The sequence below is a fragment of the Nothoprocta perdicaria genome, unplaced genomic scaffold (assembly GCF_003342845.1).
Source record: "Nothoprocta perdicaria isolate Ctin4 unplaced genomic scaffold, notPer1 scaffold_95, whole genome shotgun sequence".
Classification (NCBI taxonomy): domain Eukaryota; kingdom Metazoa; phylum Chordata; class Aves; order Tinamiformes; family Tinamidae; genus Nothoprocta; species Nothoprocta perdicaria.
The window spans coordinates 819,561-840,045 of record NW_020456254.1 but is presented as its reverse complement, the minus strand read 5'-3'; the positions used below and the strand labels follow the sequence as shown (position 1 = coordinate 840,045).

At 43.9% G+C, this 20,485-nt stretch overlaps 1 protein-coding gene across 1 annotated transcript in view; it reads right to left on the bottom strand.

The window, feature by feature from the left end:
* The window catches only part of RBM33 (RNA binding motif protein 33), an 81,891-nt gene that overhangs the window by 21,095 nt on the left and 40,311 nt on the right, over positions 1-20,485 (bottom strand). Inside the window, exons 11-15 of the mRNA XM_026052998.1 lie at positions 10,238-10,394; positions 9,386-9,717; positions 8,785-9,030; positions 8,064-8,351; positions 1,732-2,379 (exon numbers count right to left, since the gene is read on the bottom strand). Coding sequence (XP_025908783.1) covers positions 1,732-2,379; positions 8,064-8,351; positions 8,785-9,030; positions 9,386-9,717; positions 10,238-10,394 — 1,671 coding nt within the window. The remainder of the gene's footprint in view (positions 1-1,731; positions 2,380-8,063; positions 8,352-8,784; positions 9,031-9,385; positions 9,718-10,237; positions 10,395-20,485) is intronic.

Sequence of the window (20,485 nt, the reverse complement as noted above, 5' to 3'; positions counted from 1 at the left end):
AAACCTCTTAAATATACAGATATTTAAACACTGCAGTGGATGGCCAAAGGAAAGTTCATTAATGAGATCTAAGAAAAAAGGCTGGGCATCTGTCAGGAATGTTATACAATTAATTCTCCCTTCAAGACAGAGCTAATTATTTCTATGGTCCAATCATCCAGATTTCTTATCATTTTTATGATCAAATTAACTAATGAGTTACTAGGGCGTTTCTTCCCAACAAACTCCCTTCTCATTGTGTCTTTTCTTACCTGGATCTTATGACTTACTAAGCCAGGCGAACTTCAGACTTTTCCATAATCAACTAAATACAAATTCTCAGATGGTATGTGATTTTATCTACCATATATAGCATATATGCGTATATATATATATTTAATGCTAGTTTGAGCATTGATAATTATGGCTATGAAGAGATCTAGTGGTGACTGGCACTGTTTTGCTTTACTGCATCAGAAAACAAGCTTTTTCCAAGTACTTCTTCCAATTCCTCATGAATAACAAACCAGCCACACTTCTTGCCAGCCACTGTGATTCCTACAGTCATATTTATAATTTTTTTTCAATCCAGCAGAAACAATTTCGTTATACTTATATATAAGTATATACTTGTACTTCTTCCTTACTCTGCATTTAACTGTGCCTGAGGAATCAGACACCTTCCAACTCAGGTTGTCAGCTCTATTTAGTCAACAAGCTCCTTTAGGCTAACACTGTGAAAGACCAAATGGTCATTATGCAATTCACACTTTAAAGTTTATTCAAGAGCTGTAGAAAAAAAAGGTTATGAGAAGTAGTTGACTTTGGCATTTCAATTTGCTCCCTGCTTGCTCAGCCCCAGGGCCTTGCTCTGCTCCTGCCAATCTTCTACGTTCACTTTGTTACAACTTGGAAGCAGTTTTCCAAGTTTCCCTAATCCACGTAAGGGTCAGAGAAGCGTCTTCCAGGACCCCACACCCCAAGTACACCTCAGCTTCTTCAGAGCCTCAATCAATTAACTTGTCTTTTCAGGACGACAGAAGAAATTCAGTATTTTCTAACTAAAAATACCGACTCTTAAACACACACACACTGCCATGAGGGCCAGCATTGAGAGGCCTCCCCGACACCAGTGCTCAGGGGACCCTCTGCTGATAACAGACCCCTCACCGACAGATAAGGGAATCTCATTGAGATGCAGAACTGAAACGGGAGCATTTTCAACACGGGCTAACAGAAAACATCCTCCAACGATATTCTGCTTCAAATTCATTTTGCAACACGCATCCCAAGAAAATAAAAACACTCTTCCCCCAGGCACAGCCTTGGGGCGCGCACCAGCACAGGCGCCCGCACGCAAAGCTACGCTGCGACTTCCACCATCGGATCAGCAAAGCCCAGCTTTTCGACTGAACCTTCAGAATAGCCACACAAGCCTCTCTCCTCCGCCACCTTATCAGACACATCAACCTTAAGCAGAAAGATCTCAGCCGAGTAGTCTTTTAGACTCGAGGGACTTCAGAGATGGCTCCAGAGAAGGCACTGTGATTTTAGTGATAAGGGCAGGAAAGCATTAGAGAAAAAAAACAATTCTGAGGAGCTGCTAAGAACTTGCAGTTGCCAAAAAATACCGATTATTAGGCCTGCTAAACCTGCTGGCTCCCTTTTCAGCTTAGACCCGTTTGCTGCTTTGGGGTTACACGGCCCGACCGGCGGCAGCGCGCGTGCCCGCGAGCAGCCCGGCAAACTTACCCCTCCTGACAACTTAATCACCCTGACCTTGCTGCCGACGTGGGGCCCGTCTCCGGCCGCGCTGTTGGCGCGCTGCATCACAGTCCTTTTCACGCCGGGCTTGAGCTCCTGGGGCCGGGCCGGGCCCGAGGGCGCGCGCGGGGACGGCGCCGTCGCGGGCAGCGCGGCCGCCGCGGCCGGCTTGGCCTGCGGGGCCTTGGGCGACGCCGGCGGGGCGCTCGGCGGGAGCGTCCTCGTCTGCCTCAGCTGCTTCACCGGCTTCATTTGGTGTCCTTGGTACTGCATGTTTGTGCCAACCTGGGGGAAATCAGGGGGCTTGGGTTGCTGGAAGCTGTGCGGAGCCACCATATCCTGCTTCTTAACCAGCAGTCTGTTTTTGACGTTGGGCCTGGCCTGGAGGCCCGAGTGGGGTCCGTACGGGCTGCCGTTGGCGGGGAAGTCGCAGGGCTCGTCCTCGTGCTGCCCGTAGGGCGGCGGCGCCGGCGGCTGCTGCTGCTGCTGCGCCAGGCGCTCGAGCAGCTCCCGCTTCCTGGCGCCCGCCTGCTGCTGCCGCCGCAGCTCCTTCTGCTTGAGGATCTCCTCCCGCAGCCGCTTCTGCTCCTCTATCTTCAGGCGGTACAGCCGCGTTTCCTCATCTTCATCCGGGTACTGCAAAGGGAGAACACAGATGCAGCTGTCAGACGCCCGGCCAACGCAGAGCCCCTCAAAACCACCTTAAATTAGTGTTTTTGAAGCTGTCACATCAGCACCACGCTAACGAGCTCCGAAGGCAGCCCTGATGCTGAGCAATGGCTACCGGGGCCCGAAGCTGCTGGCGACGCTCGGTTGCTATTCAGGAGAGCCAAACAGCTCAAATATGGGACTTAGACACTGCTTCCTCGATAGAAAGTCATAATACCAGTTAAGAAATCTTATCAGAATACTAAAAAAGGATTCTTACAAATTGGAACTCATTTAGAAGCTCCTAAAACCAATTAAACTATTAATATAATTCATGATATCAAAATATGTTTCGAATGGCAAGTAACAATACGGAGGCAAGCCACTGTCACACAGGTTTTATCTTGCTCTTTTCTGACAAAGTAACAAAAGGTAGGGTGGTAAATGACCTGAAAGGCCCTGATTAGAACTATTGATTTTTCTCACAGAATTTTCAGCCTGATCTCAAACTCATTTGTCACACAATAATTGGTTATAATGAACAGCACAAGTCAATCTCTCTGACCTTGAACTCGTGCACTCTCTCCAGAATCAAAATGTTGTCAAATGCAGTGGTGGAATATTAATGGTATACAGAGAATGCCTTTAATATTCCAGCCCCAGACCCTTCGGAAAGTTTTATATATTATCAAATAACCTTTCTGCAGCTTGTTCAACTTCAGCCAAACCGGCTCTTCGGAAGAGCTGTGCGAAATGGACAGAGTCAAGGAAATGCTAATTCCCCCCCAATCCTGGAAAAGAAACCAAATTGCTCTGGTGATACAATCAGATGCTTACATATACATATACGTATGTACATAAAATTATAAAACATATTTTTTCAAAGTTTTGTTTTTATTTTCTGCAATAAAAGATTTCTCATGAGTCTCAACATTTCTCTATTTAAAATTTCAACAGACAAACATTCTCTCTTAAATGGATATATTGATTGCCCCTAACAGGAATAGGTTCTTAAGCTAACTTTGCATTTTGGTAAATTGTGGCATCAATAATGCTAAGACACTTCTGAAAAACTGACTTAGCAGTGGGCAGTTATTTACCTTGCAGTAACCGAGGCTCTAACTTCTGCCACTTTGTGCAGGTGTTTGGCCCAAATGCACAAGACGACATTTTTATTCAAATATACATATGAGGTCTGTCCTTTTTCAGAGAAGGCTTCATACACCAAAAGGTTCTGAATTTTCTCTATAGTTTTCAGGTTAGGATTACGGCGATTAAGGACTATAGGACTAGAATATAATTGGTCTTAGATAGATGGTAACAGGAATACACTCTGCCAACTAAAAAGAGGGGGAGTGAAGGAAAGAGAACACTGAAGTATTTACCCTGAGAGTGAAAACTAGGAATCTTGGAGTATAGGAATAAGACCATTAAGACATATGTTTAAACAGCACAGGGCTCAAATCCAGTCAGTGTGGGTTAAGGAAACACAAGCAACTTCTAGACTGGAGGAGGATGTGATGCTATATCCCGATGCCATGACTAATGTTTCAGACATTTTCAAAGACAGCAAATATCTCACAACTACTGAAACAGTTTAAATAGAAAACCTGTTACATTTAACTTAATAGATCAATGTATTCACTTGCTTTATCCAAGTGGCTTTGATAGGTATCAGTGAGTCAGTACCAAATTTACCTAGAGACAGCAATGCATTTTTCTCCCCTTACTGTCAACTGAAAGGTGTCAATACTTGCAAGACTCTGCATAAGACCATCCTGGCCCTAAAGCTGCCCTTTACCATGAGGGAACTGTCAGTTTATATCATAATCTAACTATTTCTGAACGAGTTGCAAAGTACCAAATGCTACCTTGAAGACCACGTGAACAGCAGTACTTTGTGGCAGACACGAAATGGGGCTTTCGAGCAGACCAGGAATGAACATCCTGACGGGCTGTGGCCAACACATGCAGTCCCTCTTGGATCTAGCAGATTTGCACTCACCAACAGCACTAGCACTAAACATGGAAGACTGACAAACTGTATTACCAGGACATATGGAGTCAGGCAACCTGATCTCAAATTTATTATTTTGAATTTCTTCTTTCAGCAGCTCAGTACTTTGAGTCATCTGGATACTATGAACTCAAGCCTTTTCTACAGAGGTAGCTTTGAAATCAAAAGCTCTGAGATGCTATGAGCTAAGCTGCCAATTTTAGGAGCTTGCCACAGATTAGCCCATTGACAGGGAAACCACAACTAATTCCTTCCTCCCCAAGGAAGCTGCTACTACTGCTAAGTCCTCAGTAAATACCCTTGTCACCAAAGGAAGTCCAAAGAGGATAAGGAGCCCTTTGCTCATGAACAGAACATTTGCTTTCAGACTCAGATTTGATAGGAGCTAGTTGTGCAACAACCCAAGAGCAGAGATACAGAATGGATGGCAAACTCCTCATTGAGATGAGCTCAGTGGTAATTAAAGGTCCTCAGCTTCAGGAGCACTTCTCCCACGTCATTAGGTGCTTCACCAGATAAAGCACCAGGGAAACATACAGCAGCCTGGATCAGGACTGGAGGGGTCTGCAATCCCTACTGCTAATGCTTTTCACCCCATTATTTTAATAAGTCCAAGACAGATTTCTCTATGTCATACATGTCTGAAGGCTACAGCACACAAGGGTAGAGATTCAGGGTCAAATTCTCACCTGTCTTTGAACAGTTCTTAAACAAACGATACTTCCTCCCCAAGTTTGGGGGGAAGACCAAACTTCAGCTACAGGTTTGTCTTCCAATAAAGTCTGTTAAGACTTTAAGGTAGAAGTGCCAAAAAAAACAGTGTTAGAGGCTGCTTTTCTGATGCCAGCTAAAGAGTAACAGCAAGAGCAGCAATAGTTCTAGAATACCCTCAATATAGGAGGGTTTAGAATGCCATTGTTGAGCTCAAAAGCTCACAAAGCTTCCCCAAGGTTTGCAGGTTTTATTACTAGTTGCCAAAATTAAATGCAGAGCAACATAATGGGAATAGTGCAAGTACTCAGGCTTCCCATCAGGAAACAAAAAAGGACCTGTGCACCAGACCGACCTGTGTCCTAAGCAGGATGGATGCGAGGACAGAGGGGAAAACTGTCGGTCAAAAGGTTGATCTGTGGCCTCTACACGTGAATCCACATGTTTAGCAGATTGGTAGCTTGTTTTTCAGTTGTAATTTTAGAAACAAGAGGGGCTAGAATCTCTTGTTCCCAAATTGCTGACAAGTCTTTATAAAAAAGATAAATCTAAACCATAGCATTTCACTGCTTGCATTCAAACCCACAAGTTATCCTAAATAAAAACATCTAAATATGTGCCACACATTTCATATGACATAACAGCTCCTGCAGCTCTAAGAGGGTATGGGTTATCCTACTAAGCATAGGTGCTGTACATCTTGAACAAACAGGAAGAGTTAGGAAGAAGGGCACTTGGAGAAGCTGCTGCCCTCCTGTGATCTTCTCACCGGAAAAAGACTGTGGTAAGATGGATTCCCTGAACACAAGACACTGGGTACCATTATTAAGATCTGAAAATAAACCTATCCTAACCACAGAACCACCAAATTCAGACATATTGGTTTAATTCTTCCCCTCCTAAACTAGCTTCAATATGCGCAGAATTAGGTCATAAGCCACCTCCCACCTTTTCCAACGTGACTGTTGAAATTAAACATAATCTTGAAGCATAACTGGCTGTGTTTATAGAACAGGGGTTTAGAGGCAGCATTTTGCAGCCTCCAAGGAATGGAAACTCTGATATACTATTAAGGAAGCTCATTTCTAGCTTTTATCTTCTAGTCACTGAGGCTGCAATCTTCTAAGATATGAGAATTTAGAATTGAGAGGAAACCTGGAATATGCAACTTGGCTATCTTGGTGGTTCCTGAATTCCAAGATTCTTCAGGAAGAAGGATGAAAAAGAGACAAAAATTAGTCTCAATAGTTTCCCACTTAAAGACCCTTGCAATACGACCTATGTCAGTTATGAGCAATACAGTTAGAAAAAGATGACAAATTCAAATTGTTTCTCATCTTTTTAGAGAGAAAAATAAGATGAACTTAGTTAATCACACACACAGAAAAAACCTATGTGAAACACATATCAGAACTTCTTTCCAGAGATAGTCTTGCCATAGAAATAAAAAGGAAGCTTAATTTTGTAAAACTAAGACTTCGCATGAATGTGCTTAGTTAATTTAAGGTTGGTTTGGATATGACTAGGTTAAGATGCGTTTAAAACTTAAAATGGACAGCACAAAATGTCTGCTTATGAATTTTTAAAATTGATTTAAGAATAAAAAAATAGTTCACTTTTCTAGACACCAGCAGAGATATTTCAGGACTAAGGCCTTACATTTCATCTGACTAAAATATGAAAGAACTATACAATTTTTTAGACAGTGAGGCCTCTATATCTGCTTTGCAGAGGGTTACAAAACTAACCCATGCTAATGGCCTGAAAGACAGAGACTTCCCTAGGAGGTATGGCATTTTCTGTGACTTGAGACAATTGGGAGAGACTGAACAGAGGAAAAAGGGATTACTTGAGTCATTTTTGGAAAGAAAAAATTAAAGCTGAAATAAGGGTTTTTTTTCCCCTGTGCACAGTGGAAGTGCATGTACAGGAGGTCAAACACTGCTAGCTATGGATTTCTTTTGTGCCTCATTTGTGGAAATTAGGATGATCATAACAAATTCAAGAAGGATGTGAAGCTAATAACCAGCAGCTTAAAGAGAAGCAAGTCTTACCACAACTAAAGCTTCCAACAGGAGCTTTAGAAGGTTGAAAGACATCTGGTCCTTGAGGCAAGATTCATGGTCAGCTGAACTAGAAGGTCTTAGAGTTCTGCTCAGAATAGTCTGACATTCAGAAACTGTGTGGGATTTGGTAACCATCATGCTTCTCGTTCAGTATTAACAGCACCACCAGTGCAATCCTGTCGCCTTGCACATCAAAAGCACCCATGGAGTCTGCTCTAGCATCCATGAGCATCTGCCTGGCAAAGCAGCCACTTGTTGACCCAGACACTTCTTTTTCTATTTTGCAGATTATTAGCAAACAAAATGACAAGTTCCCTTCCAAAACAGAAAACTTAAGAATCTCTCATATTTTCCCTGGATCAGAGAACAGTCCAAAATGTTGTGTAAAAGGCATTTCCTTCTACATGAGCAAGAAGCTCCCTACACAGGGCAGAAGCAACTTCTAAAGACCACAGAGATGACTGGACTGTGTGAAGGAAGTAGCATTAGGAAAACAGTTCTATGAACACACTTTTGTTTTGAGGTCCAGGACATCAGAGGCAATGGAAGAGAAGAGGTTTTCTGATTTGAGAGGAAATGCTAAGCTGAAAAAAAAAAAAAAAGTCAGAAAGGCTGCAAGGTAAAAATGGGCACAGAGGCTATTTCAGAGGTTGGTTCATGACTCTTCCTCAACCCTCTGCCTTGTCATGGGAGAAGTGACCACTCCTCTTGCAAAATAGACTTTCCCAGCAATCCCAACCTTCCACACGTTGTTGTTGCTGCTGTCATCATCAGTGTTGACTGTTGTTGCCATCATATTAAACAGGAACGTCCGACTCAACAGAGGCACCTCTAGTGGCATCAAAAAAAAAACCACCAAAATAACCAAAACACTTTACCTCTGGCTCAGATTTTACTTCTGATTTCGCTTGGCCCACTGGTGTGATTGCTTTAGCCTTCATCTCAGGCCTTCCCTGCGAGTTTCCAAAGCCAGCTACAGCCTTGGTGGAGGACATGGTGCTGGTGATGGGCTTGACCTGAGCAGCTGGAGTAGAAGTCCGCCTGTTGTTGTTCATTTCCATGGCGTGCGACGGGGCTATGGGCAACTCACGCAAGTTGCTGTTCCTTGGAGCAGTTGTTTGTAGCTGCTGATTTGAACGCTTGACAATATTCTGGGAGGGGGTGTTCTGAAAAGCAGAAAGAAAAAGTGCAAACACTTCCACCATGAGCAAGACTAAAGTGTTGCCCCTTTAGATCTTTCATGATTAGGTTAGGCTTCTAAGTTGGGGCCAGAAAAAAAGCTTTTAAAGGAGCTGCATTTTTCTGGTATTTTTCAGATAAGAGTTATAGAAATGAGACCCTTCTAACCAGAGTTTTATTTTCAGGAAAACCTCATCTCCCTTGTTTATATATTTCTCAGATGTGCCTTTCACCGAGCGCTTTATTTTCCTCATCAAGCTGGTTGTTCTGCTTTGCAGTCACACGGAGCAGCTACACCCGCTGCTCCACAGGGACTGCCGGGTCACGACAACCCGCTGGGAGGCAGAACAGGCTACAGGGCAACAGGCCCGTGCCCGACACGGCCGCACGAGAGGGGACGTGGAGGGCGGTGGTACTTACGTGCCTGGGCTTCATGGGCCCCTGCCGCTGCTGGCACTGCATGCGGTTGTTGTTGGGCTGCTGCTGGGCGGCTGGCATGTGGGGCCGGAACTGGGGCTGGTTCATGGGCATCAAGGGCTGCGGGGGGCCCTGCAGGTGGTGGTGGTGCTGCTGCTGCTGCTGGTGATGGTGCTGCTGCTGCTGCTGGTGATGGTGCTGCTGGGGCTGCGGCTGGGGCTGCGGCTGCAGAGGAGGGTGCAAGGGGCCCTGCACCGGGAGGGAGAGGTTGGTGGCAGTTAGGGATGGAGTGATCAACTTGGAGAAGCAGCACCCAGCCTCACGCAGCCTCGAGACACCTCGCAGCAGCTACGGAACAAGCCGCACCAAGCAGCCTGGCTGTGCAAGGTGCTTCTGTGTCTGAACCTGGGCAGCCCCCCACAGAAAAGGCAGGTGAGGGGCTGCCCCCGGCCCCCTTTCTACTCCTTCCCCAGCCCTAGCCCCGGGCAGCGCTGCAGTGCAGGGCTCCCTGCCCTGCGATTCCGGCAGAGGGCGTTCCAGCCCCACCGCAGCCGCTTCCCGCCCCGCTTCCTGGTCCCCGTCCCCATCCCCATCCCTGACATACCTGCATGTTGGGCTGCGCGTGGGCTGCCAGGAAGGGCTGCGTGGGCGCCTGCAGGAACTGCTGCCGCGGCGGCATGAAGGGGCGCGGGGCGGCCGAGCCCGGCTGGTTGAAGTGCAGGATGCCCACGGGGCCCTGGGGCTGCAGGTTGGGCCGCACGGGCCGCTCCCGCGGGAACACGGGCTGCTGCCCTTGCTGGCTGAAGGCCGGGCCGGGCTGCGCGAAGGGCATGGGGCTCTGCGTGGGCACCGGGTGGGCGCTGTTGAGCAGCGGCGGGGGCGGCGGCGGCGGGGGGCTGCGCTGCTCGAACAGGGGGTGCCCGGGGAAGCGGGGATCTGCGGAGGAAGCGGAGACGGCATCAGTGCCCTGCGGGATCCGCGGCGCCCCCTCGCCCCACACAGGCCGATTTCAAGGGGGAAAACCAGATCCCCTGAGGGCTTTTTACCCTGGAAGTCCCTGCTGCTTCCATAGCACCACCCTTAAGCGGGAACTGGGAAGAGCTTAGGAATTCTGCTCTAATCACAGCAAGGAAAGATTACAGGGATTAGCGTTTAAGACATACAAGGCCTCACAAAACTTCACTGTCATGTGCTGGTTGCACGTTCAGCAGCTTTTAACACATATACATTTATATATATATGCATATAAAAACTGTACACAGATTTATGCACGCACTAGTTTGCTTCTTGCACTGTACTGTTTTCCTAACTCTGACTGCTTGTAATACCCCTCTACCACCCTTTCCACTACCTGGCCTCCAGGTAGGGGACCAAGACCCCCCTAACCAAGGCCCTTGGGGACCCTTTCCCCCCCAGGCCACGCAGCTAAAGCGCAGAGACCCCCGGCCAGCCCTACCTCCCAGGAAGAAGGGGTCGCGGTCCTGCGGGGGCGGCGGTGGCGGCGGCAGCGGCGGCGGGGGGCCCCGCCACTGCTCCTGCATGGGCAGCCGCGGCGCGGGCGAGAAGCTGCTGGCCACGGGGCCCGGCGGGTGCTGCTGGAAGTCGGGCGGGCCCTGCTGACAGGACAAACACACTCTGAGACCACTGCAGGTTACTCCGTTTCTCCCCGAAAAGCACGGTTGAGTTTGGGAGCTGCCTCCTCAAAAGCTGTACAAATGTGCAGGCCTTACCCAGCTTTCTTTCACACTGGAAGGGATATTAAATACTGAGCTTAGCATCTCAAATGGAATTCTCAATGTTTTAATAATCACTAGCACCACAGGAATGCCATTTCTTCTCAGGCTTACGGAAATCCATGCAATTATTGACCTTCTTTTCCATTAATCCAAAAGAAAAAAAAATCTAAATGTCTACTTTAGAAGGCATTCTTGACATTTATCTACTTAATAACCAGGCTATTCTTTACCATCTACTTAGTATAACCTAAGCTACAGAAATGAAGCAGCTTTACCTAAAACGGGGGGAAAAAAAAAATCCTCAGCATCTAGAAAATTACAAAAATAATCTTTCAAGATAACAGGAGAGTATTTCTGTCAATTCACAACTTAAGCATCTGAAGAATTACAAAATGGTTATAAGATCATCTTTCTCCCAGCAGTTAAAAAGAAGTGTTCCTTTATATACTGCAGGAGAGCAGTATCTTAATTCAAAAGCAGAAGTATTCAGACGGTGTGCTTTACTCAGTCATTTATACAATTATCGTTTTTCTTTTATATCAAAAGCTGACAAAATACTTGGTACCCTCTACTAACTGAAAGAAACTGCCTACAGATCATCATGTTCACAGCATTCCCCTATTATGTGCGAGTAAATCAAACATGCGATCAACACAACCTAAGCCCGTCTCATTTTCTACCTTACGGGGACTCTGAGGGCCATGGTGGCACTCGTTCTGTCTACATCTGCTATTCACCAGCCATACGAAACATGTCCTTTTTAAAAACACACTTTTCCAAACAGATTTGAGAACAAACACTCCTTGCTCTCCCAAAACATGGCCACTGGCAAGGGATCAAGCAACGGAGCTAACGGAGCCTTCCCATTTATTTATTGAGCTGCCCTAAGCAGCGGCGCATACGCACCGCAAGGCGGCGTGTCCTGGTTAACAACCTCAGTGCAGGTGCCCTCCGCAACCGAATTCTGGTAGTGAATTATGGCCACTTAATGACAATCTCCAAACATTTACCCATGTTTCAGACATTTAATAAAACCCTGAAGCAGCAAGACAGAATTAGGAAGTGGAACGAGTGGGGGTGGTCAGTGTTCATGGGCTTGTTGTTTTTTAACTAGAGCCTGCCCCACGCTGCAATACAGGGTTAACAAAATTAAACAGAGTTCACTTGAGCATAGGAAATTTTTAAAAGTAAACAACAAAAGTGAAGAACAGAAAATATCCTATGAATGAAATGAAAGAAATGAAAAATCAAAATCCTCTTAAAATGAAATCATTACCACCACCAACACTGAAACTTACACTGTATTCCTGCATCAGGCAGGACTCCAACATCCACATATCATATATTATGATCTCAAATATTTTTAATGCGAAAACACTAGCATTTTAGCAAAAGAGCTTCCTCACACAGTAGCAGTGTGAGGGGAAGTCTCACTGACTGGAAACTGAAGTCTCCTGTTCGCCACCAAGCAGCAAAAGCCAAAGCTGCTCCATAGCTCCTGTCATGACTTTTCAAGGACCAAAGACAAAAGAGTCACTGAGCATCTGCATCTATTAAATCTCCTTAGCCTCCCTGACGTTGCTTAAACGGAGATGGTGAGATACTAACACCTCTGATTTCAAAACAAGGCTAGGACTATTTATTTTATGCCACTACAGAGCCACCAAGTATAAACACTTTATCAGCCCTAGACACCAAGAGATCTATATTCCATCACCAATGTCCTCAGCCGTCCTGTCTCCCATGGCTATTCAGTGGAAAAACATCATTTTACAGTCGAGCCTGACAGTCTGCACAACATACACAATATTTATAGTTGGATCTGCTACACTTCTGCAGGTGACTCCCAAGCAGCACAAAATATTCTGGCCACCTCAGAGAAGCGGTGGCAGCTGGAGGGGAGGGAGACATTCAGGACGGAGGAAAGCGACGTTAACTCGTCCTGTCACAAATCCACACGGGAGCAGCCGAGGCGCTGCCGGGCCGGGCTGCCCTCCTCTGAGGCGGAGCAGGACAGGCCCGGGTGGCGCCTCGTGGCCCACACGGCCCCGCGCACAGCGGCCGGAGGCACCTGCAACACGAGGCCACGGGAGGCCGTGGCGGTGGATGGAGCTGAGCGCAGCTCTCCGTGCACAGCCATGCGGCACTTCACACACCTCCAGCCAGGAAAACAGCCAGTACTCACCTCGTTAGTCACTACTTTTCAGTGTAAACTGCTACTGAGGCGGGGGAGAAACCATGTCAGTAGGGCAGTTTCCACACAGGATGGTGTTTATCTCACAGCTCATCTGTGGCCTTAGCCGCCTGAGCACCTCACGCAGGCAGAAAGGGGCCTGGAGGGCAGCCTGGTGCTCCCCGGTTTCCCAGTGCTTCCCTTTGGAATGAACTGCTTGCTGTGTGTATCGCTAAGTCACAAGATACGTGCCTACATATAAATAAATATCTTCAGCCCCAAATGGCATCACAGGGACCACGATCCCCTCTGCCTTGCGAAGCTCAACACGTTCTGCCCCAGCCCAAACCACTGCTCCTCACCCACCCCTCACTCCTAAACTCCGTTACACACAGGACTCGCTTACGGGACATCAAGTGTCCCCACTCTGACTCCGCAGAACAGCAGCCCAGTTTGAAGCATCTCCCTTAATACCTGTTCCTTGTCCAACTAAATCTCCATTCCCTCTTGATCCTGCTTGCTTTTAGATGGATCCTCTCACTCCTGCGCCTTCTCCTGCTCTGCCCACTGGTCCATAGCCCCAGCATGGGATGAGCTTCCCAACGTCCAACCGGCCATTCTGTCTTGGGGCCACCAAGCACAACCTCTCACTTGTCTCATGCCTCGGCTCTGCTGAGAGGAGACAAATGTAAAACAATCTCTAATCTCCAATTTTCACCCAGAATCGAGTTCTAATGCAGACCCAGCCTCTTTTAACTGTTAGTGCAGACAACTTTCTCTTAGTAGTTAGCGAAGGCAAACTCCTCTCTCTTGCTAGCAGAAAAGGAGCTAGCAAGAGCACTGGATCAACAACAACAAAAAAGCCCCACCATCACTTTACCCTTTTCTCTTTCCTTTCACTTTTTTTTTTTTTTTTTAAGATGCTATTTCTCATAACAGCTTCCTCCTCTCTGCTTCCCCTCATTATTTTGCCCTGGATCTACCCCTTCCCAACACAGCCCTGAACTGCAGATGCACAGCAAGTCCTGCCGAGTTCCACACAGTCTGAGGTCTCGTGTATCGAAATCCTCTCAGCACAGCCAAACTCAGGCTTTATTTTCCTCGAAAAAACGACAGCTACAGAACATGCAAAACACAACTTGTAAATAACTCGCTTGGGACAACACGGTGTTTTTTCCACAGCTTCAGCCTCAGAAGAAAAACACTGGGAAAATTTCAACCACAACAACGTGATGCGAGGCAGACGAGCAGCACAGACCACCTTGGCTCAAACCACAGCAGACTTGTGTATTACACACCCCGAGCACAGCCCTACACTTCCTATCATAAAGAAATTTTAAACCCTTATGGAAATAACTTTGGTACCTTTGATAACTGAATAACATGCTGTTAATTTGCATCTAAGAAGGGTCATTCTCACTAAAACGAGATAATAGTTTACAACCGGCAAGGTACTTCACTGTACAACGAAAAAAATCAACCATATTGATCTGGAGATCCCTTCAGTACCACAGGTGGCCATCTGGCTTTATTTAAGACGTGTTTTTTAACATCCCATCAACTACCTAACATATTTTGAGCAAAAATAACAATTATCCACTTCGAAAGCATTTTTTTTTTTAAATGTAAACTAGTTATTATTCTTACAATAAGAGTATTCAATTGCAAACAGTACACCTGAAACCAGAGAGATTTTGTAACCTATGTCAGCTACTTAATTTTGCATTTGTTTGGGTATAAAGATGATTTTATTTTTTGATACTTTATTTTTATTTTTTTCCCTCCTTCTCTCATCCCCAAAGCTGCACTCAAAATGCTTTAAAAAGCATTAGAATTGCAAAAATAATTTCTCCACGAGATGCGTTAATAGTTTTCTACTCTCGTTTTCTACTGAGTTTTTAGAGGGTACAAACATTTTCCAGTCCTGAAGCCAATCCCACTTTTCCATTTTGCAGGTAAAACAACATGAAGATCCCACATGATCACTGTCAGGATTCCCCAACACTGTAGTGCCAGCTCCGGTGACTAAAGCAAAATCCCTTCCCTACCAGGGCAGTTACTCTGTGCACAATGAAACTTTTTATTCTCTTTTAATTCAAAAGTTTCAGAAGTGGGGAAACTACAGAAAACGTTGTTGATATAAATCATGCCCCACACGCCGCACATGCAATTAGATGCTATTAAGAAATGTTTTGTCACTTACAGAATTTAACTTTATGTATATGGCATTCTGAAGAACTAATAAAATATTATGAATAATCACATTTCTTGGCTGATAACTAAAGGACAATCATGCAAAGTCAATCACAGAGACAGCTGTCATTTGCTGAAAAATGAATTACAAATATTTGCTTCTAAAAAAGAAATCATGACTTTGATTCTTTTCCTTTCACCACCAGTGAAAGGCTGACCTCCGGTTTTATTAAAACAGGTTTTGCTTCTGAACAAAATGTGAAATAAAATTCCATACTTATATTGCAGTAATATGGGTAGGACAGGGCTTGTACTTTCAAATTTTACACTGACAGTGGCTTTCTTTAAACATAATTTCAAGACAGATTCGACAGGAATGTGTGTGCTGGGCTGATTTCACATACTACATATAAAGTTTAATTCCATAAACGTCAACCAGAGCTATTACTTCCAGAATTAAATGATCTTCGTTTTCTGGGAAACACGCAACATTTGGTGAATTTAAGTTATAAGGCACTTGCTTATTACCTGAAACATCATTTTTTTTATTTATTTTCAGTTTCTAGAAATAGGGAAATATCTCAACTTCAACTTTTAATTAAAACAGACTGAAATTATGTCAAAAATAATCTTAAAGTTTTTCTTTTTTCATTATTTTATTATTAACATCACACTCTTCCTCCAACAAGTACTCACTGCTAGTAACCGCCAACTGCACAGGCAAGGCCACGCACAGCTATTTATCTTCAAAAATTAATGAAGAGCAGGTGCAAAAGCCAGTTTTTGTAATGGTCTGTTTTTGATAGAAGCAGCATACTGTAACACAGCTCCATAAAAATCTCTATATGCACAGTAGTTACTTCCATTTTTCATGGTTTTGCTATCTGGACAGCTTCAAATTGCAACCAACTCTTCAGTAAACACATCAACTAAGGCTCCTAACAGAAAATAATTTTAACCATCACTTCACTGTTACTGCTCCTTGTAGGAAACTTGTTAATATTTACTAAAACACGTTGGCTTCAAAATATATTTAAATTAACAGATTTCAGATAAATGAATGGGGGAATCTTGCAAGTTTACATAACTGGTCAAGTTCTAAAGTTTCACCCAAAGTTGTGGCCAGCTGTAACGTCGGAGAAAAGGACCCAGATAGTGCTGCAATTTTACAGTGAGATGCTACAAATGGGGATCAGATTAATGCAGATGTTTCCAGGGATTCAGCTGCCAGACTTCCATATGGGACTGCTGTGGTAAAGAGGAGACAGCAGCGTTTTGGAAGGGTCCTCTCCCTCTCTCTTATCCCTCACTGATCATTTAATACGAGTGCACCAAATAGTAAGGATGGAAAATACTCAAATGGCACTTTTAGCTATATTTAAATTCTTTAAATACACCATCCCAGCAAAATTTTACTTTGAAACATTCAAAATCTGTTTCATCTGTTTAAATGCAAGGACTTAGGTCGAGAAAGAAATTGCACTGGACATGGGGCTGCATGTGGACTTCCAAAGAGACGGCAATCGCGGACATGTTAGAAGTACTTAAAAGTCCAAGATATCTGCACATTGAAGTGCTGCTGACAGGTATTTTATAGTCTCCCATCTTTAATTTTGCAAAGTGTACTTTGACAAAAAGAAAAAATAATCCATGCTCTCCTCCTCTTCCACCTTCTATCACTTATAGCGCCTCAGATTGACATGGTTATACAGTTTGCACGCCTGCAGGTTACACAATTTCCCTTTTTTACTAACTTTCACCATTCAATAAGGTCCAACTTACATGTCATCAATCCACTTTGGAAAATAAAATAAAAATCACCCACATGCAATGCAAACTTGTGCCTGCAATTCATGTGAGCTGTGAGGAGCTCATTGAACATGACTTTCACACACTGCAGGCAATCCCACCTTCTGAAAGAACCCGAGATAAGGTTACTTTAATCCTTTCAAAGAACTGCACTATTTTGCCTGCCTTTTATCCCTTTAAATATCCTTCCTAGTTAAGAAATTAACATTCTCTCGTGCACAATTCTTACACAAATTGTACTTTTACTTTTTTGCATCTCTTGTTAATTACATGATGTTATCTCCAATAATCTATTCATGAAGCACAGATAACTTTGGTTACCAATAAAAGGGAAAATTTAGCATAAATTGCTTAGCACAAAGTTAATCTTATAAAGCAAGGAATAAAGAGGATCTAACAGCTATTATATGACTTATCAGCTTCTCTGAAAGGGTCACTCTACTTTTTTTTTTCCATGAGACTAATTAAATATCTTAACAATGTCATTGAAACTTCATGAATCTTTCAATAAATTACACCCTGCCTCTACAACATGTTTTCATTTATTAATCTCACTTAAAATGCAAAGAGCTAGGAGAACCCCATTGACAGTTAAGCGGGGCCACTCAGTTAATTCTTCTTATATGGTCTAAATGCAAAGAATAATGACCACTGTAACCTATGACAATTAAAACTATAGCCATCTGTCACAAGATGTTAATCCTCTTATTTCAGCAGCTACCAGACTTTTTGAAAAGCTCTCCTAAAATGCCCACCTTCCAGAGCAAAAAACTGACTTGTCATCCTCTTGTGAGAGCAGCTTGGGGGAATATGGTTCCAAAAATTTTGTGCAAAAAGTGTGTATAACCCATTGTACACACCAAAGTTCACGTCACTTAAGTTTCATAGAGCTCTCATACAGACAGAAAGAAAAAGAACAAATTGTACAACATCAGTAAATTAACACAGTTTGATACTTGCTTAAGCATGAGCTCTCAGTGACCCAGTAATCTCCCTATGATGTACATACTTCATCAAGGCGAAAGAAAACAGTTTTCTGACCGAATAAGGATTTTAAGCAAGTTCTACATAAAACTTCACTCTCCAAATACATTTCTTCAAGAAAAACAAAAATTAAAAGAGTTCAAAGCAACAAATCATCACTGTCATAAAACTCAAGACACTGAATACCCCAGCCGTGTCTTTTCAAAACTCCTGGGATGCAGTTTCTGAGGCTAAAAATGCAAAGAGAGCAACTGATGGTGCAGATAAGGGGACAGCACAGACCCCTCCATCACAGGCACATTCAATTTGGGAGCGCAGGTGGAAAGAGCTTTAGGAAACAGCTCTATGAAGAGCTGCTTCAAACCACCCTTCCTGGGGCTCTGCAACCTGGCGTGGACGAGACTGGCCGTTCCCCTCTGGTACCTTCTCTCACTTCCTAAGCTTTAAATATAATATAGAAATTGGGGAACTGGCCTAGCAGATAGAGAGCCAGAAACAGGAGCCGTCTTTTCAAGAGGCTTTCCTCATAATATATCCACAAAAAAATCTTTCTGGATATGTTTGTGCTCAAAAATGATGGTTTGATTAGGAATGTATAAATCATTAGGGCCCCAAGAAAAGTATGGAAGAGTCAGGACATCTTCTGCTTGCAGAACTACTGGTATAAAACTCCTAGAAGAGGAGTTTTAGATACCATTAAGAGAGACTTTTGCTAATTAATGGCTATATAGCTACATGTTTAAAATCTTTTCCCTTGAGTTTTGACGAAATCTTATGCTTTGCTCATAAGGCTTAAAAAAATAAAATGTTTTCACTACATTCACCGAAACATATCAAAGTCAACTAGCAGGTAATAAAGGCGAGACAGAACTGAGAAAGTCTGATGTCATTAACACAAGGAAAAAAAAAAGACAAAGAATCCTCACAAAAATCTGCAGTCCCTGTTTCCTTGGCAGTCCTAAACAGAAATTACTGACATAAAGTGACAAAAATATAAATACACCTTTTTACTTGATGCTAGTATCTACGCAGCCTCTGCAAAGTGGAGCTGGCAGGACAAGTTAAGGGGTTACTGCATTTCACAAGCATCTATTCCTCTCTTCTTTAATAGCTGTTACCATCATGTTTAGCTGCTGCTGCTGCTCCTCTTGCAGATGGGAATTCATTGATATGATTAAATTTGATGGTATGATAATGTATGGTAATCGTGATTAATCAGAAGCCCACTAGCAAATGGAGGATGGTGGGTATCATGTCACCTGCATTTTAAACTGCATTCCCTCTATGCCAGCCTGACAGTCTCTGACAGCTGGAGGGATCTCGCGCTGCATCTGCTTGCTACGACTTACGGATCCGATAAGAGAAAGAGCCTCTCGTTCCTTCACTCCCTTAAGTGCTGCAATTACAGAGCCTTGCAGACGAGTTGTGAAAATGGGGTTGGGAAGGAGAGGCTCCTGCAAGCCCGTGCCCACATCTGCAAGGACTGTGATCTGAAAGAAATGTAATTCGATGCAGCAGCCTCATTCGAACATGATTTGCATGAAATGCTGGATAAAGCACTATCCAAGAAACGCCAATCAACAGCACCTGATACCACGGAGCCTGTTAAATGAAAACAAAATGCTTTCTACCCTACCTGTGATCTGCCACTGCTACACAGTAATGGAGTGAAAATTTCATTTACTGTTACTCATTATGGTAAAGCCATAGCTAAAGCAGAATAATTGTGAGGAAGCAGGAGAATCATTTTCATGGGCGGCTTTTCATTTAACCAAACAGTTTGTCTCCTCTATACATACTGTTGCCAACGCTGAACAGTGATGGTTACTTAGTAAAGAGCAGTTTAAAATGAGTGTATTTAGCTACAGGACTGTTTAAAATTGTGCTTACTGTGAGTGGTGCAGAATAAGAGCCAAGATCTGAGTAGCAGTTGCTAAAATCCTGCTTTGCCTCTAGCGACTCATGGTTGAATTTGAAATGACGAAAAATTTTCATAATTCCTTTTATTTCTCCCCACAATGAGAAATAAACCCCTTTCCAAGGAGTTTTGTTCTCCCAAACACTGCAATTTTGTGTTTCCACATCCTGCGAGGGGTGTTTATGCAAAGACACAGCCACAGGCACACTGCAAAATCCAAGCTGCTCAATCTGCTAAAGCCTGGGCTTCGGCTGAGCCAAGTTAGCCCAAGGCCCTCGCTGGAGAGGAAAGGGGTGGAAATAAAACAGCAAACAGCTTTCCAAGAGGTATTTTATAATTTATATAGTAAAAATAAAGTGTTTGTCTAGGATCTTTTTCAAGAAAGTGGCAAATCAAGGACAGGTTGTAGGAAGGGGGGTTAATGGCTCATGGATGCTGCTCACAGCAGCAACTGGGCAGCGATTTAGAAACCTCTCCAGGATGAAAATGTACACGAGGTGCTTAAAACACTTCGGATTATACTGGGAAGCTCAGTTGTCAGAGTTAAGTTTCAGAAATGGTTCAAAACTAGAACCAAAATGCACCAAAGCCCTTGCCCGACCTCAGTCTAACACAACAGCCAATGTCCTGGACATCAAATGGAAAATACATTGAAAAAGAATACAAATATTTACTGAGGGGAAGAGGTAACAATTTAAGGACATTCAAGTATTCTTACAAAAAAAGATCTTTTTGAAAGGAAATGGGAGAGGCAAGTTCCAGACAGAAATCACAAAAAACCCTTCAGAACAGACAAGACACAAGGCATCAAATAGCTGCAAGCTCTTGAAGACAATTTGCTCTATTAAAATCTTATTTTTTGAATCCTAAACAGAATTTAAGGCAATTCAA